The 17,712-nt window shown below is 53.1% G+C and overlaps 1 protein-coding gene across 8 annotated transcripts in view; it reads left to right on the top strand.

Annotated features, from left to right (window-relative positions):
* The window catches only part of Kif21b (kinesin family member 21B), a 46,155-nt gene extending 29,657 nt beyond the window's left edge, over positions 1-16,498 (top strand). For 3 of the 8 annotated variants that reach the window (XM_087906479.1, XM_087906472.1, XM_087906473.1), the window contains 16 exons: positions 90-191; positions 1,201-1,366; positions 1,542-1,593; positions 1,773-1,830; positions 2,644-2,849; positions 2,928-3,005; positions 4,779-4,892; positions 6,721-6,759; positions 8,764-8,900; positions 9,749-9,929; positions 10,977-11,141; positions 11,415-11,532; positions 12,238-12,408; positions 12,964-13,163; positions 13,648-13,837; positions 14,227-16,498. In XM_087906479.1, coding sequence (XP_087762605.1) covers positions 90-191; positions 1,201-1,366; positions 1,542-1,593; positions 1,773-1,830; positions 2,644-2,849; positions 2,928-3,005; positions 4,779-4,892; positions 6,721-6,759; positions 8,764-8,900; positions 9,749-9,929; positions 10,977-11,141; positions 11,415-11,532; positions 12,238-12,408; positions 12,964-13,163; positions 13,648-13,747 — 1,887 coding nt within the window. In that variant the 3' untranslated portion in view covers positions 13,748-13,837; positions 14,227-16,498. The remainder of the gene's footprint in view (positions 1-89; positions 192-1,200; positions 1,367-1,541; positions 1,594-1,772; positions 1,831-2,643; positions 2,850-2,927; positions 3,006-4,778; positions 4,893-6,720; positions 6,760-8,763; positions 8,901-9,748; positions 9,930-10,976; positions 11,142-11,414; positions 11,533-12,237; positions 12,409-12,963; positions 13,164-13,647; positions 13,838-14,226) is intronic. The other 5 variants (XM_087906475.1, XM_087906474.1, XM_087906477.1 and 2 more) reach the window with 3 other exon arrangements.
* The last annotated feature ends 1,214 nt before the right edge of the window (positions 16,499-17,712 follow it).

The raw sequence follows: 17,712 nt of genomic DNA, 5'->3' as shown, positions 1-17,712 counted from the left end.
ACAGGACACTCTGGCTGGGTGGGGTGGTAGCAGTGAGTGGGCTCGGCAGCCCTGTGTGATGGGTGTTTCTACTTTTTGGTCTCAAAAAGGAGGAGCTGGACTCAACAGATACGTCAGTGGTCATTAGCTCCTGCTCGCTAGCTGAAGCCCGCCTCCTCTTAGACAACTTCCTCAAGGCATCCATTGACAAGGTGAGCTGGCAGCTCCCCTGGAACTGGGCATGCATTGTGTACCCTGGTGGTGAAGCCCACGGGTTTGGCTCCTTCCCACCTGCGTCATTTACAGGCTGGGACAAGCTACTGAACCTGCAAACCTCAGGTTCTACGGCTATAAAACCGGAGCACTGACAATACAGAGCTTGCAGCTGGCTGCACAGAATGCTGCACGTATGGGCTTGGCTTCAGTTATAGGTGGCCAGGCCCAGCCACAGCAGGACCGGGCTTGGGTCTGTTGGAGGCAGAGGGGAAAGTGTGTGTACATTAGGGATTGGGGAACAGGAAACAAAAATTGCATCCCACCCTTGGCCTACCAGAACACCAGGAGTCACTGGGCCTCTCTCCTCAGTGACCAGAGAATGTGTTTCTTCCTGTCCTAGGGCCTGAGTCTTGGGGACAGACGCCAGCTAGTGTCCATATAGTTAACTGGAAGGAGGCTGAGAGGCCATCCTGCCCAACTCTTAGCCAGACCCCCCAGTGGCTCCTCAGTGTTGCTTTCTGTCTTAGGGGACTGTATCAATGTGCTGGGGTACCATGACAAAATGTCACAGACGGGGCGGCTGGTACAACAGAGATCTAAGTCTAAGATCCCAGTGTTAGCAGGGTGGTTTTCCTGAAACCTCTCTCCATGGCCATGGTTTCTTCCCGTGTCTCCACATGACCCTTCCTCTGTGTGGCTTGTCATGATCTATTATTATAAGGACACCAGTCATACTGTATTAGGGACACACCTATGACCTCCTATTATCCTGGTTCCCACTCTAAAGGACCTGTCTCCAAGTACATTCACATTTTAAGGTAACAAGGGTTGGGACTTCTGCATTAAATGGGGGATTGTAAGTCCACCCATAACGGAGTATATTGCTAGGGTGGCCTTCACTAATGCGTGTGTGTGTGTGTGCGTGCACGTGCGCGCACGTGTAAAGGGCTACAGCATCAACCATAGGCCAGGAGGAGTAAACCGAACCTTGTTCTTTGGCCCCAGGGTCTACAGGTGGCCCAGAAGGAAGCGCAGATCCGGCTGTTGGAAGGACGTCTGAGACAAACAGACATGATGGGCTCCTCGCAGAACCACCTGCTCCTGGATGCTTTGCGCGAGAAGGCCGAGGCACACCCCGAGCTGCAGGCCCTCATCTACAATGTGCAGCAGGGTAAAGCTTCATTGTAGAGAGGGCTTTCCAGCTCCCCAAACTCCCCTGCCTCAGAATTCCCTCAGTCTTGGTCTGATCTAGCGGATGAGATGCTGGAGAAAGACTGTGTCCCCTTTCCACGTACTCTGATGGGGTCTCTCATTCACCTTCCTTCTTCCTTCCCCCACCCCCTCAGAGAATGGCTATGCCAGCACAGACGAGGAAGTCTCCGAGTTCTCTGAAGGAAGGTGAGTTTTCAACCAGGGAGTCAGCAGCCTTGCTGCATGCACCTGGGGATGGAGGAGGGGTCCCATAGGACCCCAGGGCTAAGCTTGGATTTGCAAGCTCTTTGGGACCCATATAGCTAGATCCTAGAGAGATACAGTATAACTATCATGATCCTAAACTTCCTTGTTTTCTTCCTCAGCTTTTCCCAGTCATTCACCATGAAAGGCTCCACCAGCCATGATGACTTCAAGTTCAAGGTAAGTCCTGTTGGAAATGAGGCTTTAGGTTTAGTAGGGCAAACCCCTTACATTCTGATCCCCATGACCGTAGTTCCATGCCTCCAGCCCTAATTCAGTTTTGTCCATAGAAGAAATGGAGATGCCAAGAAGGATCATGCCTAGAACTGGGGAGGGGGGGGCACCAACCTAGAATTTGCTATGTAGACCAGTCAGCCCATTCTTTTCACCGTGGGAGAAATGACTAGACCCGCTGACAGTCTATGTCTTCTCTACCTAGTGAGATCACTATACCCAGAGACAGAACATCTCCCTCCCACCCAAGACTCTGAGTCAAAGCCAGCTCCAGATCCCTGGTTATTTTCCCTGCAGTATTTGTTCAACTGCATGGAAGTCAAGAGTGGGAAAGTTTTCTTAATGGTGACAGATTGACAGATTAGTGATAAGGATGAACTTATTAAAGTTATCAAGACTTATTAAAGTTGGCTGTAGGGAACTGCAGACTGAGCAGTGAGTTCTGCCTCGTCCTGGAATGATCTGATTAGGTCAGTCTGATGGATACTCTGTGGTTTGTGTAGTCTAAGGGCTTCCACCAGCAAATCTCCCTCAGGCCAGGCAGTATCATTTTCCTCAGGATTTACCCACTTCTCATGTGTTTGCTTCCATACTGGAGGTTAAGCCCACCCTGAACTAGATCTTCTTGGCTGTTTTAGTTAGAATCTCAGCCTCCCCTGTACTTGGAATAGTGAGGGCTGTATCATCAGGCCCCATTCTTACTTCCCCTTTATGGTCCATCAGTTGGGCAAATTGGTCCACTCATCCTTCCTTTCCTAGGGTGAGCCTAAGCTATCTGCCCAGATGAAGGCTGTGTCTGCGGAATGCCTGGGACCCCCGCTGGATAGTTCCACCAAGAACATCACCAAGTCCCTGGCCTCCCTCGTTGAGATCAAAGAGGATGGAGTGGGCTTCTCTATCAGAGATCCCTACTACCGGGACAAGGTCTCACGCACTGTCAGCCTGCCCACCCGAGGCAGCACTTTGTAAGGAGGGGGATCCGGGTCATGGGTCAATGTGGGCAGAAAATTAGGTCTTGGATTCACTGGATCCTTCTTTTCTAGCCCTCGGCAGTCTCGAGGTACCACGGACACATCCCCTCTGACCCGAAGAAAGTCTTATGACCGGGGGCAGCCTATCAGGTGAGAAAACACGTTCCAGAATCTGCACAAGTCACTGTCCGGTCCTCAGGTACATGAATGGCTCTGAAAGTCTCCTCTGTGAATCATCACACACACTTGCTAATGCGGCCCTTTATGGCAACAGGGTCATACACTCCATCTTCACAGCTAAATGGTGAGGTGTCTGGGCTCAGAGTGATAATAGCAACCTGTGAGAGGCAGGAAAACCTACTCCAGACCCCGGCCTTCCCTCTTTGCCCTTAGCTCTGGCTTGCAAGTGGCCTTGGTTGAGAGGAGTTGAGAGGACTTCGCTATACGTGCAGCCTAACAGCCTTTTCTGTGAACTCAGAGAACACACTGAAATTGCAGTCAGAGGACTCAGTTGAACTGAAGATGCCGATCCAAAGGGAGGGGAGTGTAATGGTGGCTTTCCAAAGGGGGAATGGACAGGCCACCGAGGTCACAGACCCTTCCCTGAAGGAACTGACAGTTCTCATGGTTCACAGTTCAGCTCCTGGAGATTGTTCTGAACACCGAGTCGGTAAATCAGAGCCAGAATATTCCCTCCGTATGGAGGGTCAGGCTCCCCTGGGGAACTGATCATGTCTTCAATGATGTCTGCATCACCTTGTTTAAAGAAAGACCTTAGTTACTGTATACAGATTGACAGTATTGAGCTCAGGCATGGCACTGTAACCCAGGCCCTAACAAAGCTTGTCTGATCTTTCTCAGCTTTCTAATGCTTAGCAGTGTTGGAGAGGACTGTTGCAGTGTGCTTTGGAACTGTTTCAGGAATCAAAGTCTCCATATAATTGGACGTGGTAGCTGACACTTGTGATCTTAGCATCCAGACAGAGGCCAGTCAAAGCCTTGCAAAGTCAAGGTCTATATAGTTTGTTCCAGGCCAGACAGGGCTACACAGTGAGCTCAAAACAAACAAATTCAAACCAAAACCATCACTAAGAAACATAAAAATGCGATAATAAACAAAGGCAGTAACTGGAGCATCCCCAGGACACTTGTTTCCAGGATCAGGGTGGAATCAGCCTCAGCTGGAAGTGAACACACAAAGTTACTCAAAACTTCCACTGCCCCATGTAAGTCTGAGAATCACACAGAGAATAACCAGGGGCATTGATTGTGGGATTAGAAACAAACCTCAAACAGTAGATGAACCTTCAGCTACACCATGAGGGTGTGATTTAAGCATCTAGGGGATGGAGAGATGTTGGCTCAGTAATTAAGAGCACTGGCTGCTCTTCCAGAGGACCTGGGTTCAACTCCCCGCTTCCACAGGGGTTCACAACCACCTGTAACTCCAATTCTAGGGTGTCCGATGCCCTCTGCTGGCACTGCACACACATTGTACACTGATATAAATGTCAGCAGAACACCCACACACATAAAATAAGATAAATATTTAAAAAGCATCATCTAGGGCTGGAGAGATGGCTCAGTGGTTAAGAGCATTGGGTGCTCTTCCAGAGAACCTGAGTTCAATTCCCAGCAACCACAACCACATGGTGGCTCACACCATCTACAACGGGATCTAATGCTCTCTTATGGCTTGGAAGTGTACATGAGAGCACTCATCCATAAAACTGAATTAATTAATTAGATAGAAAACAAAAGCATCATGTAGGCTCTTGGCTAGGGAAGGAGTTCTGAGGTCACTACACAACAGGCCCGGTCCCCTGGGGCTTTATGGTGGGACAGCAGCTGGAAACCCAATACTGGGTGGACTTGGAGATAAGGGTGTGGTCACTGATGACGTCTTCTGTTCTCATTTACCAGGTCCACAGACATGGGATTCACACCTCCATCCTCACCTCCCACTCGGCCCCGCAATGACCGCAACGTTTTCTCTCGTCTCACCAGCAATCAGAGCCAGGGGTCAGCACTGGACAAGTAAGAGCAGGCCTGAGAAGAGCCAAGCAGGGCACTGAGGCTGGGAGGGAGCCTGTGGGGGGGCCGGTCAACTGGGTAGACTCCAGCCAGTCTGTTTCAGCTCCTCTGAGCCTTCATCTTTTCTGTACTCATCAAGGGTCTCTCCTTTCCCCCCCCGAGCATGCTGGGGTGCCAGGAAAGGAAAGGATGGAGGTTACGTCAGTGGTGGGGACAGTCAGGAGTAGCCGCCGTGGGGGCAAGCATACCAGAGGGCATTCTAGAATGCCCCTTTCAACTGCTTCTGTCTTCGCTGTTCTCTGAAGCCCTTTCTTAAGCTCCAGCTCCTGATTACAAAAGCTTTACGTAAGGTCCCAGTAATCCTTGAGCGCTTGCCCAGTGGACAGAGACCTCTGAGTCATCGCCGCGTGGCAGGCTCAGCTCCACCTGTGTTCACAGCTCCTGTTAGGCCATCGTTGCTATAGGGTCGTTCTGTTCAGTCATCCCTGTATTCGGAAGGTGCTCAACCTTGCTTCGCAGTCTGCTGTACATGCAGGATTCCCTAGGAACTGTCAGTCAGCCCAAGGATTGTCTGTCTTCCCTGATTTGCATAAGAATGTGGTCCAAAGCGGAGTCCAGGGGCCTTTGCCTGGAAGGAGGCCCAGAATCGGGGACTGCTGACTCTAGCTAACCCTGACAATGGGACTTTTGCCTTCAGGAGGACCCCATCATTCATGGTGTCATTTCTGTGCTCCCCCCAAGCCCACTGTGGCCATCTTCGGCTCTATAGTTACCCAAAGGGCTCCTTTCTTTCCTCTGAAAGCTTTCCTGCCATGAAAAGCAATGATGCTATGACTTTCAGGGGAGCCCCAGATTATAGACTGCTTACTCTTTGTATGTGATTCCTGCTCTGCCCACCCTCTCACAGAACTTCCCATTCTGGCTCAAAACACTGCTCCCTAGATGCTAAACCCATGAGGGGCAGACCCAGCAGGTCAGCATCCTGGATACAATTCTTGCCCAAGCTTACTTCATCTCAGCTCCTACTAAAGAAGCTATGGATACGCCTGGCCCGCCCACCATGATACACCTCTCCCCAGTGCCATGCAATTGACGTGATTGATTGGTCTCGGTTTATTATTTATTTCTTTATCTTGCTTTTGATACAAGGTCTTGTCGTGTGTCTAGACTAGTCTCGAACCCTTAGCCTTCTGCTTTACTCTCCCAAGCGCTAGGATTACAGGCATGTGCCACTACATCCACTTTGTCCTCTCCTACCCCCCACAAATTGGAGTAGGACTCTGCCCGTCCTAGCCTGGTCTACAGGCTTTGGTCCTATCCAGTGCTCCAGTCTTGGGACCTACATGAAATGCAGAGTCAATTTCTAGACATAGTCTGAGGGAGGAAAAGAGCAGCAGGGCCTTCTTGTGTCCTTGGCCAGGCTTGAGCATTGCCGGGAAGGGGGGGGTAGGGGTAGAGCTGGCCCCAGCTTACACAGTGGGCCAACCAGAGAGCTTGGAACTAGCAAAGAGCCCTGGAACCATCTCCCCAAGAGTGGGCTGGCCTCCCACACCTCCTATGGCCCTCTCCTCACCCCTACCCTGCTAGCTGAGAGACCCCCTGGTGATCCGCTGCTGGGGAACTCTCCCAGCTCCCAGGACAGTCTGTCCCCACCCCAACCCCACCACCCTCCTCGAAGGCCCTCTCCCCCTGCCTCTCTCTGCCTTCCCTGAAGAGAATAACCGCCCTCTGACCTCCCTGTTCTGTTGATGCTGCTGCCGCTGCTGCTACCGCCATTCCTATGTGTGTTTTCCTCTCTCCCCTAATCCAGCTAATTTTCTGCCCTTCCCAGGTCTGATGACAGCGACTCCTCTTTGTCGGAGGTCCTGAGGTACACACAGAATGTCTCTCATGTTTGATTCCCTTTCTTGCTCTCTCTTCTTTCTCTCTTTGCCTCATGCTTCACCAGCCCCTCCTGCCTGTACCCCCTGTCCTCAGCATGCTGCCCCTCCTCTCCTAGCCCCTGCCTCTTCCACATCCATGGCCCTCCTGAGACCTCTTCTTGCCCCATGGTTCCTTCCTCTCATGGTGACCCCGTGGCCTCAGACTTTGCCATGCCTGGCTAGAGCTAAGGGCTTGTGGTGGGGGAGGGTGCAGCTGCTTGTGGCTGGCCCTGTTCTCTTCTCCCTCCTGCCCTGGGCAAGGTGGGGAGGGACATGGAAGCCTGGGTTGGACTGGAGTGGGAGCAGAGGTACCGCAAGGACCTTGTCAGCTTGCTAATCTTTACCGAGTGTCTTTGGCTATGGTGGCTGTGCTTGCGGTTCTTGTAACTTAGCTTGTGTTGGTGGGTGAGTCTTGCAAACTTCAGCTCTGAGGGGCACCCAGGGGGACAGTGCCCTGCTTATATCTCCTAGCACACAGCTTGTGGCTGTCTATTACCCATCAGCCCACAGGACAACCAGAGGCTGGTGAGCACAGAGCCCTCACAGCAAGGGGTAAGGTTTAGGACCCTGGCCAGCAGAAGGCTCTTGTACAAAGGCCAAGAGCTCCCTCTAGCTCTCCAGGCATGCTCTCTGCCTACCATACTCTGCCATACCGTGGTTAGCACCACTGATTTATCCTGTGCAATGAGGCCTTGCCAGTAGATGTTACTAGTATATACCAGCCTTTTAGATCACCGACTCCTTTCGAAACATTTTCATGACGATGTTGGCCTAACTCAGCCCAAACTGGCATCACAAGCTGGCAGCCAAAGTAGGGAGCTATTTATGCATGTGCTTATCTGGCATGTGGGCATGTCTGATTAGTGTCCTGGTGTTGTACCTGGCCAAGGCAAGTCTGCAAAACCATGCAAGAATGCTACAAGCGGCATGTCAGTCATCTCAGTAACTCCACCCCCACCCCAGCCATTGTGCCACTGTCTGCAACAGCGTTCTCTTTAAAGAGCTAGAATGTGGTTTTTGATGCAACCTAGCTGGGTCTCATCATTAAAGACCTTCCTGAGAAAGACAAACTCACCCCCAGAACCCCAAAAGGTAGATATAGCAAAACTCTCATACTTCCTTGCCTCGTTCTTATTCCTGCTCCCAGGGCATTGTGTAGGATAAGCAGGTACCATTCCAGGCCCAGGCAGCTCACTCCAGAGAGGTTCAGGCATCCCAGCCCCCAGCTGGGTTGCAGTCCCCTGGAGTTTTTAGGGGATTTTGTTTGTTTGTTGGCTGGTTTGCTTGTTTGACAGGTTGTCCTATATGTGCCAGGCTGGCCTTGAACTCCTTATATAAACCAGTCTGGCGGCACACTCACAGCCATCTTAGGTTTGAGCTTATCAAGTGCTGGGATAACAAATGTGTGCCCAGCCCTGGTTTATCCCTTTGTAAATGACAGGCACAGGTCTGACCATGCTGGCCCAGCTCACGTGACTCTGTGTAGGTGCCCGTCTGCCTCACTACTGCTAGCCCTAGATCACTGGCTGGCAAATGAAGTCTGGGGAGTGTGACAACCTGTGTGCACATCCTTCCTCTCGCCTGCCTCCAGTGTTGATCGCCGAAGAAGCATGTAGACTGATGGGAGCCACAGAGGCCAGTGCTAGCACTTGGGCCTCCGTCCTGCCCCAGTGGGGCTGGCTGCATATCTATCTTTGGCTTCAAGTTAGGTAGCCTCTCCCGATCCCGTTCCTTCCAGCGTGCCTGGCATGGACTTCTCCGGCAGCCTGAGGTTGGCAACCACAGCTCTTTCTGGCTCCCAGACCTTGGTGGAGTTTTGCCAGCAGTCATTGAATCTCTTATTATTCACTGTCCCCTCTCAGCCCAGACCCCTCTGTCATGTGTGCCTCAGTCAGCCTGGCCACGATCCCCATGGCTGATTGGCACATCCTCTTTCCCTCTCTCCTGGGAAGGGGCATCATCACCCCCATTGGCGGAGCAAAGGGAGCACGGACGGCCCCATTGCAGTGTGTCTCCATGGCCGAGGGCCACACCAAGCCCATCCTCTGCCTGGATGCCACCGATGAGCTGCTTTTCACTGGGTCCAAAGGTGCGTGGAGACTTGAGGGGCCAGTGGGGCTAGGTTCTCTCTCCCACCACTGCACATTCCTTTTCCAGAGTGGGCTGTGAAGGCAGCAGCCTACAGATCCCCTCCCCCCCGCCAAGAGTTGAGGCCATGCGGAGAGCTTGCCACTTGTCTTTTGCCTTGGCTCTCCCTGACTGAGCCTACTCCCACATGATCCTGCTGGCTCTCCCTGCCCACCTCCTCCTTTAGGGATGCTTTTCTGAAGTCCAGCCTCTCCATTCTCTGATACCTCCACTTCCTCCCCGATATTACCCGGCACCCAGGTCATCTCTACCGCTGCATCTGCCTGTCAGTGTCTCTGGTTCACAGTCCTACAACTGATCACAACAAAAAAGTTAAAGACTTGACCAGAAGAAAGAACAAATTTGTAGCGTGCATGCATAATAGGGGCCTGTGTATGCATATATGAATATATGTGTACGCATATAAGACACACATAGATTTATCCACCCAGGAGAGGGGATAGCTGTCCACTGAGGTGTGGTTGATTGGTTCTAAGTTTCCCCATGTTTGCTTGCTACTTGGTCATGTAGTAAGTAGTGGATTTGTAGCAATTTTCTTTCAGCCCAGGACACCTCAGCAAGGATCAGAGAACTCACCGTTACTTAAAGTTCTCAGCCCCTTCTCTGTCTTCTGAGTTTTTTTTATTTTTACTTTTTTATGAGATTGCACATGCATGCATGCTTCTCCCTCAGACTCAGAGTTCCGAGATGTCTCTCCCTAACAAGTGGGACCCCTCCCCCCTCCCCCGCAGGAGCTTCCTGGCTCCTAATGTCAGCTCCTCGCTATTGTTGTTTCCCTGTCTCTGGCAGACCGTAGCTGCAAGATGTGGAACCTGGTAACAGGGCAGGAGATTGCAGCTCTCAAGGGTCACCCCAACAACGTGGTTTCTGTCAAATACTGCAGCCACTCCGGGCTGGTGTTCTCTGTGTCCAGCTCTTACATCAAAGTGTGGGACATCCGGGACTCGGCCAAGTGCATTCGGACCCTCACGTGAGTGCTTCACTACGCCCTGCTTCACGGGGCTGGGTTTGAGAAAAGCACTTCGCCACGTAGGTGTGCACTAATCATGGCACGGCCTGATGAGACAGGCACAAAGGCCCATTGAGTGACTTTGACTCCAGAGGACAAGGTGGTTTAGGGGACAGTTTCTGCATAGTGGGTTAGTGAGCCTCTGACCTGCCTGGCCCCTCCCTACCTTAGTCTCAGTCCTCCAAGATAGACTGCTTATAGCCCTAGGAATCCGAAACACCAGCAGGAGCAGCAGCCTCCAAAGCCAGCCAGCTACCTGCCTCACAGATGAGCCACCCGCCGTTGTCCTCAGCAGGGACACAGACTCTCCAGAAGTCAGGTTTTGTTCTTCTGTGTGCTTTAGAAGCCACAGATTGTTTAGTCTGATACTTGAAAAGCAAACACAGGGTTTTTAGGGCTGCAAACTTACTCAGCACGATGCAGTAGTCACAGATAATTTCACACATTTGACTGGGATCTGTAGAATGCAGACCACCTAGAATGAGCCCCACTGTGTGTCATGAGCCTGGGTGATGCGTCCATTGTAGGTTTGCCTGTTGTAGCAAAGGCTACATGGGGTGTTGACTATGGCTATTTTGGGAGGGAAAGAGGTCGATGGGAAAATTAGCTTCCACTCAGTTTTGCTGTGGATCGAAAGCTATTTTTTTTAATGACGCCTGGGGGAGGGGTAGTACACAAAATGAATGTTATCACCTCTTTCAATGGATAAAGAAACTGAGACTCAGAGAAGTTAAGTGATTTCTACATGAACCAGGTTCAAAGCCTGTCCCTTGACTCTTACAGTCTGTGCAAACTGTCCACGCACACCAATGGGTCATAGCAACATGTTAGCTAGAGTGTAGCTCTCCCTTTTTTCCAGCTTCTAGGGGAGGTTGTTTTGCCTACGTCGAGAAGACATCCTGGGAGAAGTGACTTTTCCAAGCTGGTCCAAGTGAAGTTTATTCGTTTTTCTGGCCTGCGTGAGTAGACTCTTGTGACCTCTGGCTTTGCTTTCTTTTCTCCGAGTAGGTCCTCAGGCCAGGTGATCTCAGGAGATGCTTGCATAGCCACATCCACGCGAGCTATCACCAGTGCCCAGGGCGAGCATCAGATTAACCAGATGGCCCTCAGCCCCTCAGGCACCATGCTGTATGTGGCCTCTGGCAATGCTGTCCGGATCTGGGAGCTTAACAGGTCAGTGAGATGTCAGGAGAGTAGGCCCAGGGAAGGTCCACAGGCCTCAGCATAGTGTGGACCAGTCCAGTGTGGGCTGGACCTCAACTGTGCCTCTGGTTCCCCAATCTGTGCGCTTGCCCCCTGCCTCTGAAAACCTTGGTCTTTGATCTTGCTTTGAAGGGGAGAAAGACTAGTCTGTGTCTATTCCAGGCCGGATTTCCTCCATCCCCCTGCTCTAACCTAGGTGCCCCTCCAACCGGCTATCCCTGGTTGGGCCTCTCCCCACTGTAGGTTCCAGCCCATCGGCAAACTGACCGGTCACATTGGCACAGTGATGTGCCTGACAGTCACCCAGACTTCGAACCAGCATGACCTCGTGGTGACTGGCTCCAAGGACCACTATGTGAAGGTACCTGTAACGGCCTTGACAGTAGCTGGGGTCTGACTGGAGCCACCTCTGCTCTGAGGCCTGAACGATGCTGTTCTCACTATTTCTGCCTATTCCACCTTTACCCCTTATTTCCTGGGCAACACATAAAAAACAATGAGACTGGGCTGGAGAGATGGCTCAGCGGTTAAGAGCATTGTCTGCTCTTCCAAAGGTCCTGAGTTCAATTCCTAGCAACCACATGGTGGCTCACAACCATCTGTAATGAGGTCTGGTGTCCTCTTCTGGCCTTCAGGCATACACACAGAAAGAATATTGTATACATAATAAATAAATAAATATTTTTTAAAGAATGAGATTTCTGGGAATTGCTGCTGGAGAGAGCACCTCAGAGAAGACAGGAAGATGTGTGTGAGCAGTCAAGGGCATAGACTTATTCTGTAAATGGCGAAAAATTAGCAACCTAAATGTGTAAGGATTGCAGGTAGAGCCTCTGAGTAAGGTATGATGCAACAATGAAGATGAAAAGCAGGGAAAAAATACAAAATATGCAAAACCCAGTAATTTTTTTTTTTTGCTCTCTATGGATCTAGTTGGACACTTTATATGGCCAGAATGTGGAAAGAAGTGGATGGAAGGGAGATGGAGGTGGTGGGACTATGGCAGTGTTCTTCCAACAGTGCTCAAGGCCTGCCTCAAACAAGGCTCTGCCCTCCTCCTCTGCAGATGTTCCAGCTGGGCGACTGCGTGATGGGCACCATCAGCCCAACCCACAACTTTGAGCCCCCTCACTATGACGGTATCGAATGTCTGGCCATCCAAGGAGACATACTGTTCAGTGGCTCCCGGGACAACGGCATCAAGAAGTGGGACCTGGAACAGCAGGAGCTCATTCAGGTTCGGGGAGGGGAGGGGAGGGGAGGGGAGGGGAGGGGAGGGGAGGGGAGGGGAGGGGAGGGGAGGGGAGGGGAGGGGAGGGGAGGGGTGGCCCAGGCAGAGGCCCCAGGCAGACCTTAGCAGGGCCCCTCCAAGACTGCCTGCTGTCTGCCCTGCTGTCTTCCCTGCTGTCCCCGCCCTCCTCTCCCTGCGGTCTGGGTTGGTTCCACTGGGACCCTCTGACCCCTGCTCCCCACTAAGCCCTCGCTTCCAGTTTGAATGTGAAGCAACCGGTCCTGTGTTGAGCCCTTGACTTTAGCCTGGCTCTGCTGGAGGCTGAAGACTTTTCCAGCAGGGCAGATTCAGAAGTTTGAATGTGGGAACTGTGCAGAAGGACCCATCTGGGTCTTTGAGTCCTCTGGCACAGCTTAGCTCAGCCTGGCTCCTGGGAATGCTGGGGTCTGTCCATCTAAGAGCTGTAGATGCCAGGAGCCAGGTAGCCAGAGGGATGTGTGTGTTCCTGGGGCCTTGGGGCACGCCTTTCTCTACACCTTATCAGCCCTGACCCTCCCACAGCAAATCCCCAATGCTCACAAGGACTGGGTGTGTGCCCTGGCCTTTGTGCCTGGCCGGCCCATGCTGTTGAGCGCCTGCCGGGCAGGCTTCATCAAGGTCTGGAATGTGGACAACTTCACACCCATTGGTGAGATCAAGGGCCACGACAGCCCCATCAATGCCATCTGCACCAACAGCAAGCACATCTTCACAGCCTCCAGGTGGGTGCCGGCCGGGCAGGGTGGCCTCTTGTTCCCCTCCCTCTTCCCAGAGTCAGTACCGTGACCGTTGGCTCAGGGCTGTGCAGCTATCCCCACAGGTCCGATTCACCCAGCAGAACCCCACAGAGCCCTCCTCTCTAAACCTCCTGTTCATCTTCACTGAGCACTAAGCTCCCAATGTCCTGGGTGCTGCATAGACAAGGGATCAGGGAGCCCCTGGGCCCTGGGCCAGGACTTGGCCTCCCAGCAATCCCAATCTCTCTCTCACCCGTGCAGGCGCTAAGGCCTGCCCTGCCACCTCCAAACCTCTGCTTCTTTAGCTGCATCTCTGCCCCCACCCCGTCAGGCAGTGCCAGGTCCTCAGCCCCAGGGGCACTACTCAGCCCGGTTTCTTCTTTTCTCTCCTTGTCCCCACCATGCCCCTTCTCTCCCCTCCCATCTCTTCCTACCTCTCCTCTCCGCCTCTCTACCTCTCCCCCCATAGTGACTGCCGAGTAAAGCTGTGGAATTACGTCCCTGGACTCACCCCCTGCCTTCCTCGCCGAGTCCTGGCCATAAAGGGCCGCGCCACCACCCTGCCCTGACCCCTCTCCAGCCCTCCCCTTTCCTCTCTCATTCTTCCCCTCTTGCCTTTTCCTGTCTTTCCCCACCTCGATCTGAGCTGCTTCTTCACGGTATGAGACTGTTTTACTCTTGACCTTCTTATTCTCCCTTCGTGCCCTGCCTGGCCCAACAGATTGCACCACAGCCCGTCTTGCAAGCATGAGCGGTGGGAAAGAACCCTAGGTAGCGGAGAGCAGAGGGGGAGGCATTGAGGCCTGGACAAAACAAAACAACGAGAAAGCCCAGGACGCCAGTCTTGCAGGGTCTTAGAGACCATGGCCTGGGCCCTCCCTTTGCCCAGAACCCTTCCCTGTGCAGTCAGGGCCCACTGCTCCTGAGCAGTGTTTGCCTTAGCCCAGCCGTACGTGAGGGAGGTGGGGAATCTGCCCAGCCTTTATTTTTGGGGGCAGCCGGCTGGGCTCACGTCACTGGCTGAGCATCTTCACTCTGTCCTCCCCAGTGACCTGACAGTGAAGTTCTGGAGCATGCGACGGCTACCGGCGGCCCACCCTTGAAGTTAGGACTGAGGGCGGCTAGACCCTCAGACCCGGCAGCCTACACGGCATGGAAAGGAAGCTGTGGCCTGACCTGAGCGGGCCAGCCAGGTGCACTGAGGACGGAGGGCGTGGCCCTTCTCTTGCTCTGCTTCCTCTCACTGTCCCCTCTGTCCCTCCCCTGCCTCCTGAGAAAGGAGAGGCCGAGGAGGGAATAAGCTGTGAAGCCAAAGGGCACGATCCCTTCCCCCGCCCAGTTCCTTGCCCTGCACACAACAGGTCACGCTGTCTCCCGCTGAGGCAGCCCTGCCCTTCCTCCCCGGCCCTCAGCCCAGAGTGGCACTGGGAGGGAGAAGAAGTCCTCCTGTCCTCCTGCCCTCCATCTCTCCTCCAGTGAGCTAGCCTCTTCCGTGTCTCCCAGCCCCACCTCTGGAGCCACTGCACCTGCCTCTGAGCCCACCAAGGTAGTTCTCAGGTAACCAGGGAAACCAGATGTAAGCAGCTGAGTCCTGCAGCTGACCCTAAAACCCTGTGGCCACCAACCACCAACCTCAATGGGGCCCAGTCATTCCTCGGGGCATCCTCTGCTGAGGGCGTGGTGGAGCTGCTTAGATGATTGCTCTGGGGAGAAGGTCAGCAATACTGCAGTTATCTAACTTATTGGTTTTTTTATTTTTATGTTTTGTTGTTGCCTCCTGGAAACTGACTTGAAGTTTCTTTCCGTCTTCTCCCCTGCACTCGTGGTGGGGGAGTCTTCTCTTTGGCGCTCCAGCCCCCTGCCCCACCCTCTGCTTGGTGCGCAGAGGAGGGAAAGGCCTTTTCCATTTTTTGCAGCTCTGGCCTTTGCCCCAGCTCTGCTCCACCCCGGCAAACCTTCTAGAATAGTCGAGGTCTCTAGGCCGCCTGATGCCACCGTGCCTTCCTCCATCCTGAGGCCTGGCATCATGCTGGGCAGCCTTATGCCAGCCATGCCTGCAGCCCACATGTGTCTTTTCCTTATGGGCCTTGTGCCCACAGACCCTGAAGGTCAGAGAGTCCACCCAAGACCAACAGCCCAAGACCAGGGAACCCATGCTCCCTAGAGTCCTATGTGGTCCAGATTGGTAGACTGTCCACTAGGTAGCAGCTTGGGTAGTAAGGCTACTAACCTAATCCCCCAGCTAATTATGTTTCAGTCCTCATGGGGACTGGAAGCCCCACAGCTTCTTTTCCTTTGGTTATTCTAGAAACAGATTTTTCAAGCCTTAAAACCAGCCTGGGCCAAAGGCCCTCCCTTTTAGATTAGCAGAAGGAGGCTCACACTCCTTCCTTGCTTCTCCCATGGGGCTGTGGACTCAGCTGCAGGGATGAGGTGTAATCTGTGTCTGGCGCCCCCATCGGAACAACTCTGAATTTTTAGGTCTAGACCTTGAGAGGGGTCCAATCCATCCCTCACCCCTGGCTTCCCCTGCCCTTAAACTGGTCCACACTTACTCCATTGCTTCACTGATCTCATACTTCCTGGTCTCGTTCCGGGAGCCGTGAACCCCAGCTCCGTTCAGAGGACATGGTGACTTTGAGGACTTTGGATAGTTAGCGTAGCACATCTGCAATTGGCTCTTCTCTCTTTGTGGCCGGGTACACTGATGCCTGTCCATGTGGCCCTGGGATGGGAGGGTCCCTGCTGAGGACAGACCCTCTCTGAGCCATCCCGGAGCTGTATCGGAGACTGAAACTAAGATTATCCCACCTGTCGGTGGCCCCTGTTGGACATGGTGTTAAGTCTGGATACGTGGATATTCAGAATGATACGCCTGGAAAGCGGGTCAGCTGGAACCTGGACAGTCTGTCTGCAATGACCAGAGATCCTCCTTCCTCTGCTCATCCTGAACATGCTAAGAGACTGCCTTAGCACTCAGAAATGACCACGTCTTCTCCTCCACCCCTCTCCACCTGAATGGAAAGCCTAGACCTTACGTCCTGTAAGAAAACCCAGAACCCATCTGCATGAGTGTTTACAAACTCCAGAAACACATGAGACTTATCTGACCCCATGGGCTGGGCTGCCCCAGCCTGGGGGTGCTGTACTGTATAGCTAGCTGCAAGGCCAGTTCTTGTACAAAGTGTGTGGTCTTACAGCCCCGCAAGAGGTGCTCACCGTCATTGCTCCTTCTGCCATTTCTGATGGGTCACTACCTCATGGCGGGGCTGCTATGCTGTCCCAGCGAGTGTCATTGACTAAACTTGAAATCCTTTGGAGCTCTAAGCGCTTTGTCCCCTGAGTCATTCTGAGCTGTGTTCTGGGAATGTCAGTGTCCTTTCCCGCTCTTTCAGGTGTCCGAGGTACACAGTCAGGGACAGGCTCCTAGCTCCACTCATTGCACAAGCGTCCTACGTGTTGGAAGCACAAACTGGTTGTGATTTGAGCACAAAGCAGGTCTCGGGGTAGACACTATGGGCAAACATGGGCCCAAGAGGCTTTTCCCAGATGGGCTGAGTCTTAAGTTAGACTAGAGATGTCCATGCCTGTGGCTGACTTCTTGTGCCCATCCTAAGACTTGAGGCCCAGGCCACATCTGTATGCTGTGGGGCCCTCCCTAGACCCCATACCCCAGGCCTATAAAAACCTACTTATAGCTGTACCCCACCATTCTGAGCCTGAAGAGCCTGGGCCCAGGCTCCCATCTCCTGAACTAACGTCCACATCCATGCTTCCGAAGCTGATTGGCTTCCGTCTGGATGGAACTTGTCTACTGTCCCTTCTCTCTTGGGCCTTCTCTGCACAATCCTGGGTCAGGACCCATTCCAGTATTAACCAATTCAGTGTTTGCACTTGTTGGAGAGACTTGACCCCACAGCAGCCAGGTCCTGGAAGGCTGTGCCTGAATCAGCCTCTAAAGCCTGGCAAAGCAGGAGAGGCTGACCCAGCCCAGCCCTTGATGTGGTCAGAGTGCCACCATCAGCTACTTGAAAAGGGACAGCTATGGATCTGGAAGAAGCCTCCCACCCTCGCCCCAGCTGCAGGCTTGGGCAAAGGGCAGGTTAAAGCACAAAGGCTCGCACGCACGCAGGATGCTGTCTCCCGGGGGCATTCTTGTGCTGCCCGTTGTGGTGATGGTGCAGGCAGGAAGCTGCTGTGAAATCAGGGCATTATGCTGCCAGTTCCTGGGGACCTCCCCCGGATTCTGGGCTGGGTGCAGTCACACGCCCTTGGCTGAGCCTGGTTGGTTTGTGTGGGCAGAACCTGCCCTGCAGGAGCGGTGAATTCCATCCTGCCATGTGGCCCAAACCTGTGGCATCCGTCCCTTTGCCCTTTCAAGTTGGAAACTGCTTGCTGCTTAGAACAATGGCCAGTGACTCCACTGAGCCTTCCCGAGTCCAGCCGTCCCCTCCTGACTCTTGGCTCTTCACCGCTCCTTAAGTGTAAGAAGAGACTCTGCAGGGCAGGTTCTGTTTCTTTGACAGCTTTGTCC

The sequence above is a fragment of the Myodes glareolus genome, chromosome 5 (genome assembly GCF_982192425.1).
Source record: "Myodes glareolus chromosome 5, mMyoGla1.1, whole genome shotgun sequence".
In the NCBI taxonomy this organism is placed as follows: domain Eukaryota; kingdom Metazoa; phylum Chordata; class Mammalia; order Rodentia; family Cricetidae; genus Myodes; species Myodes glareolus.
The sequence above is the reverse complement of the archived record's forward strand: the minus strand, read 5'-3'. Positions and strand labels throughout refer to the sequence as shown.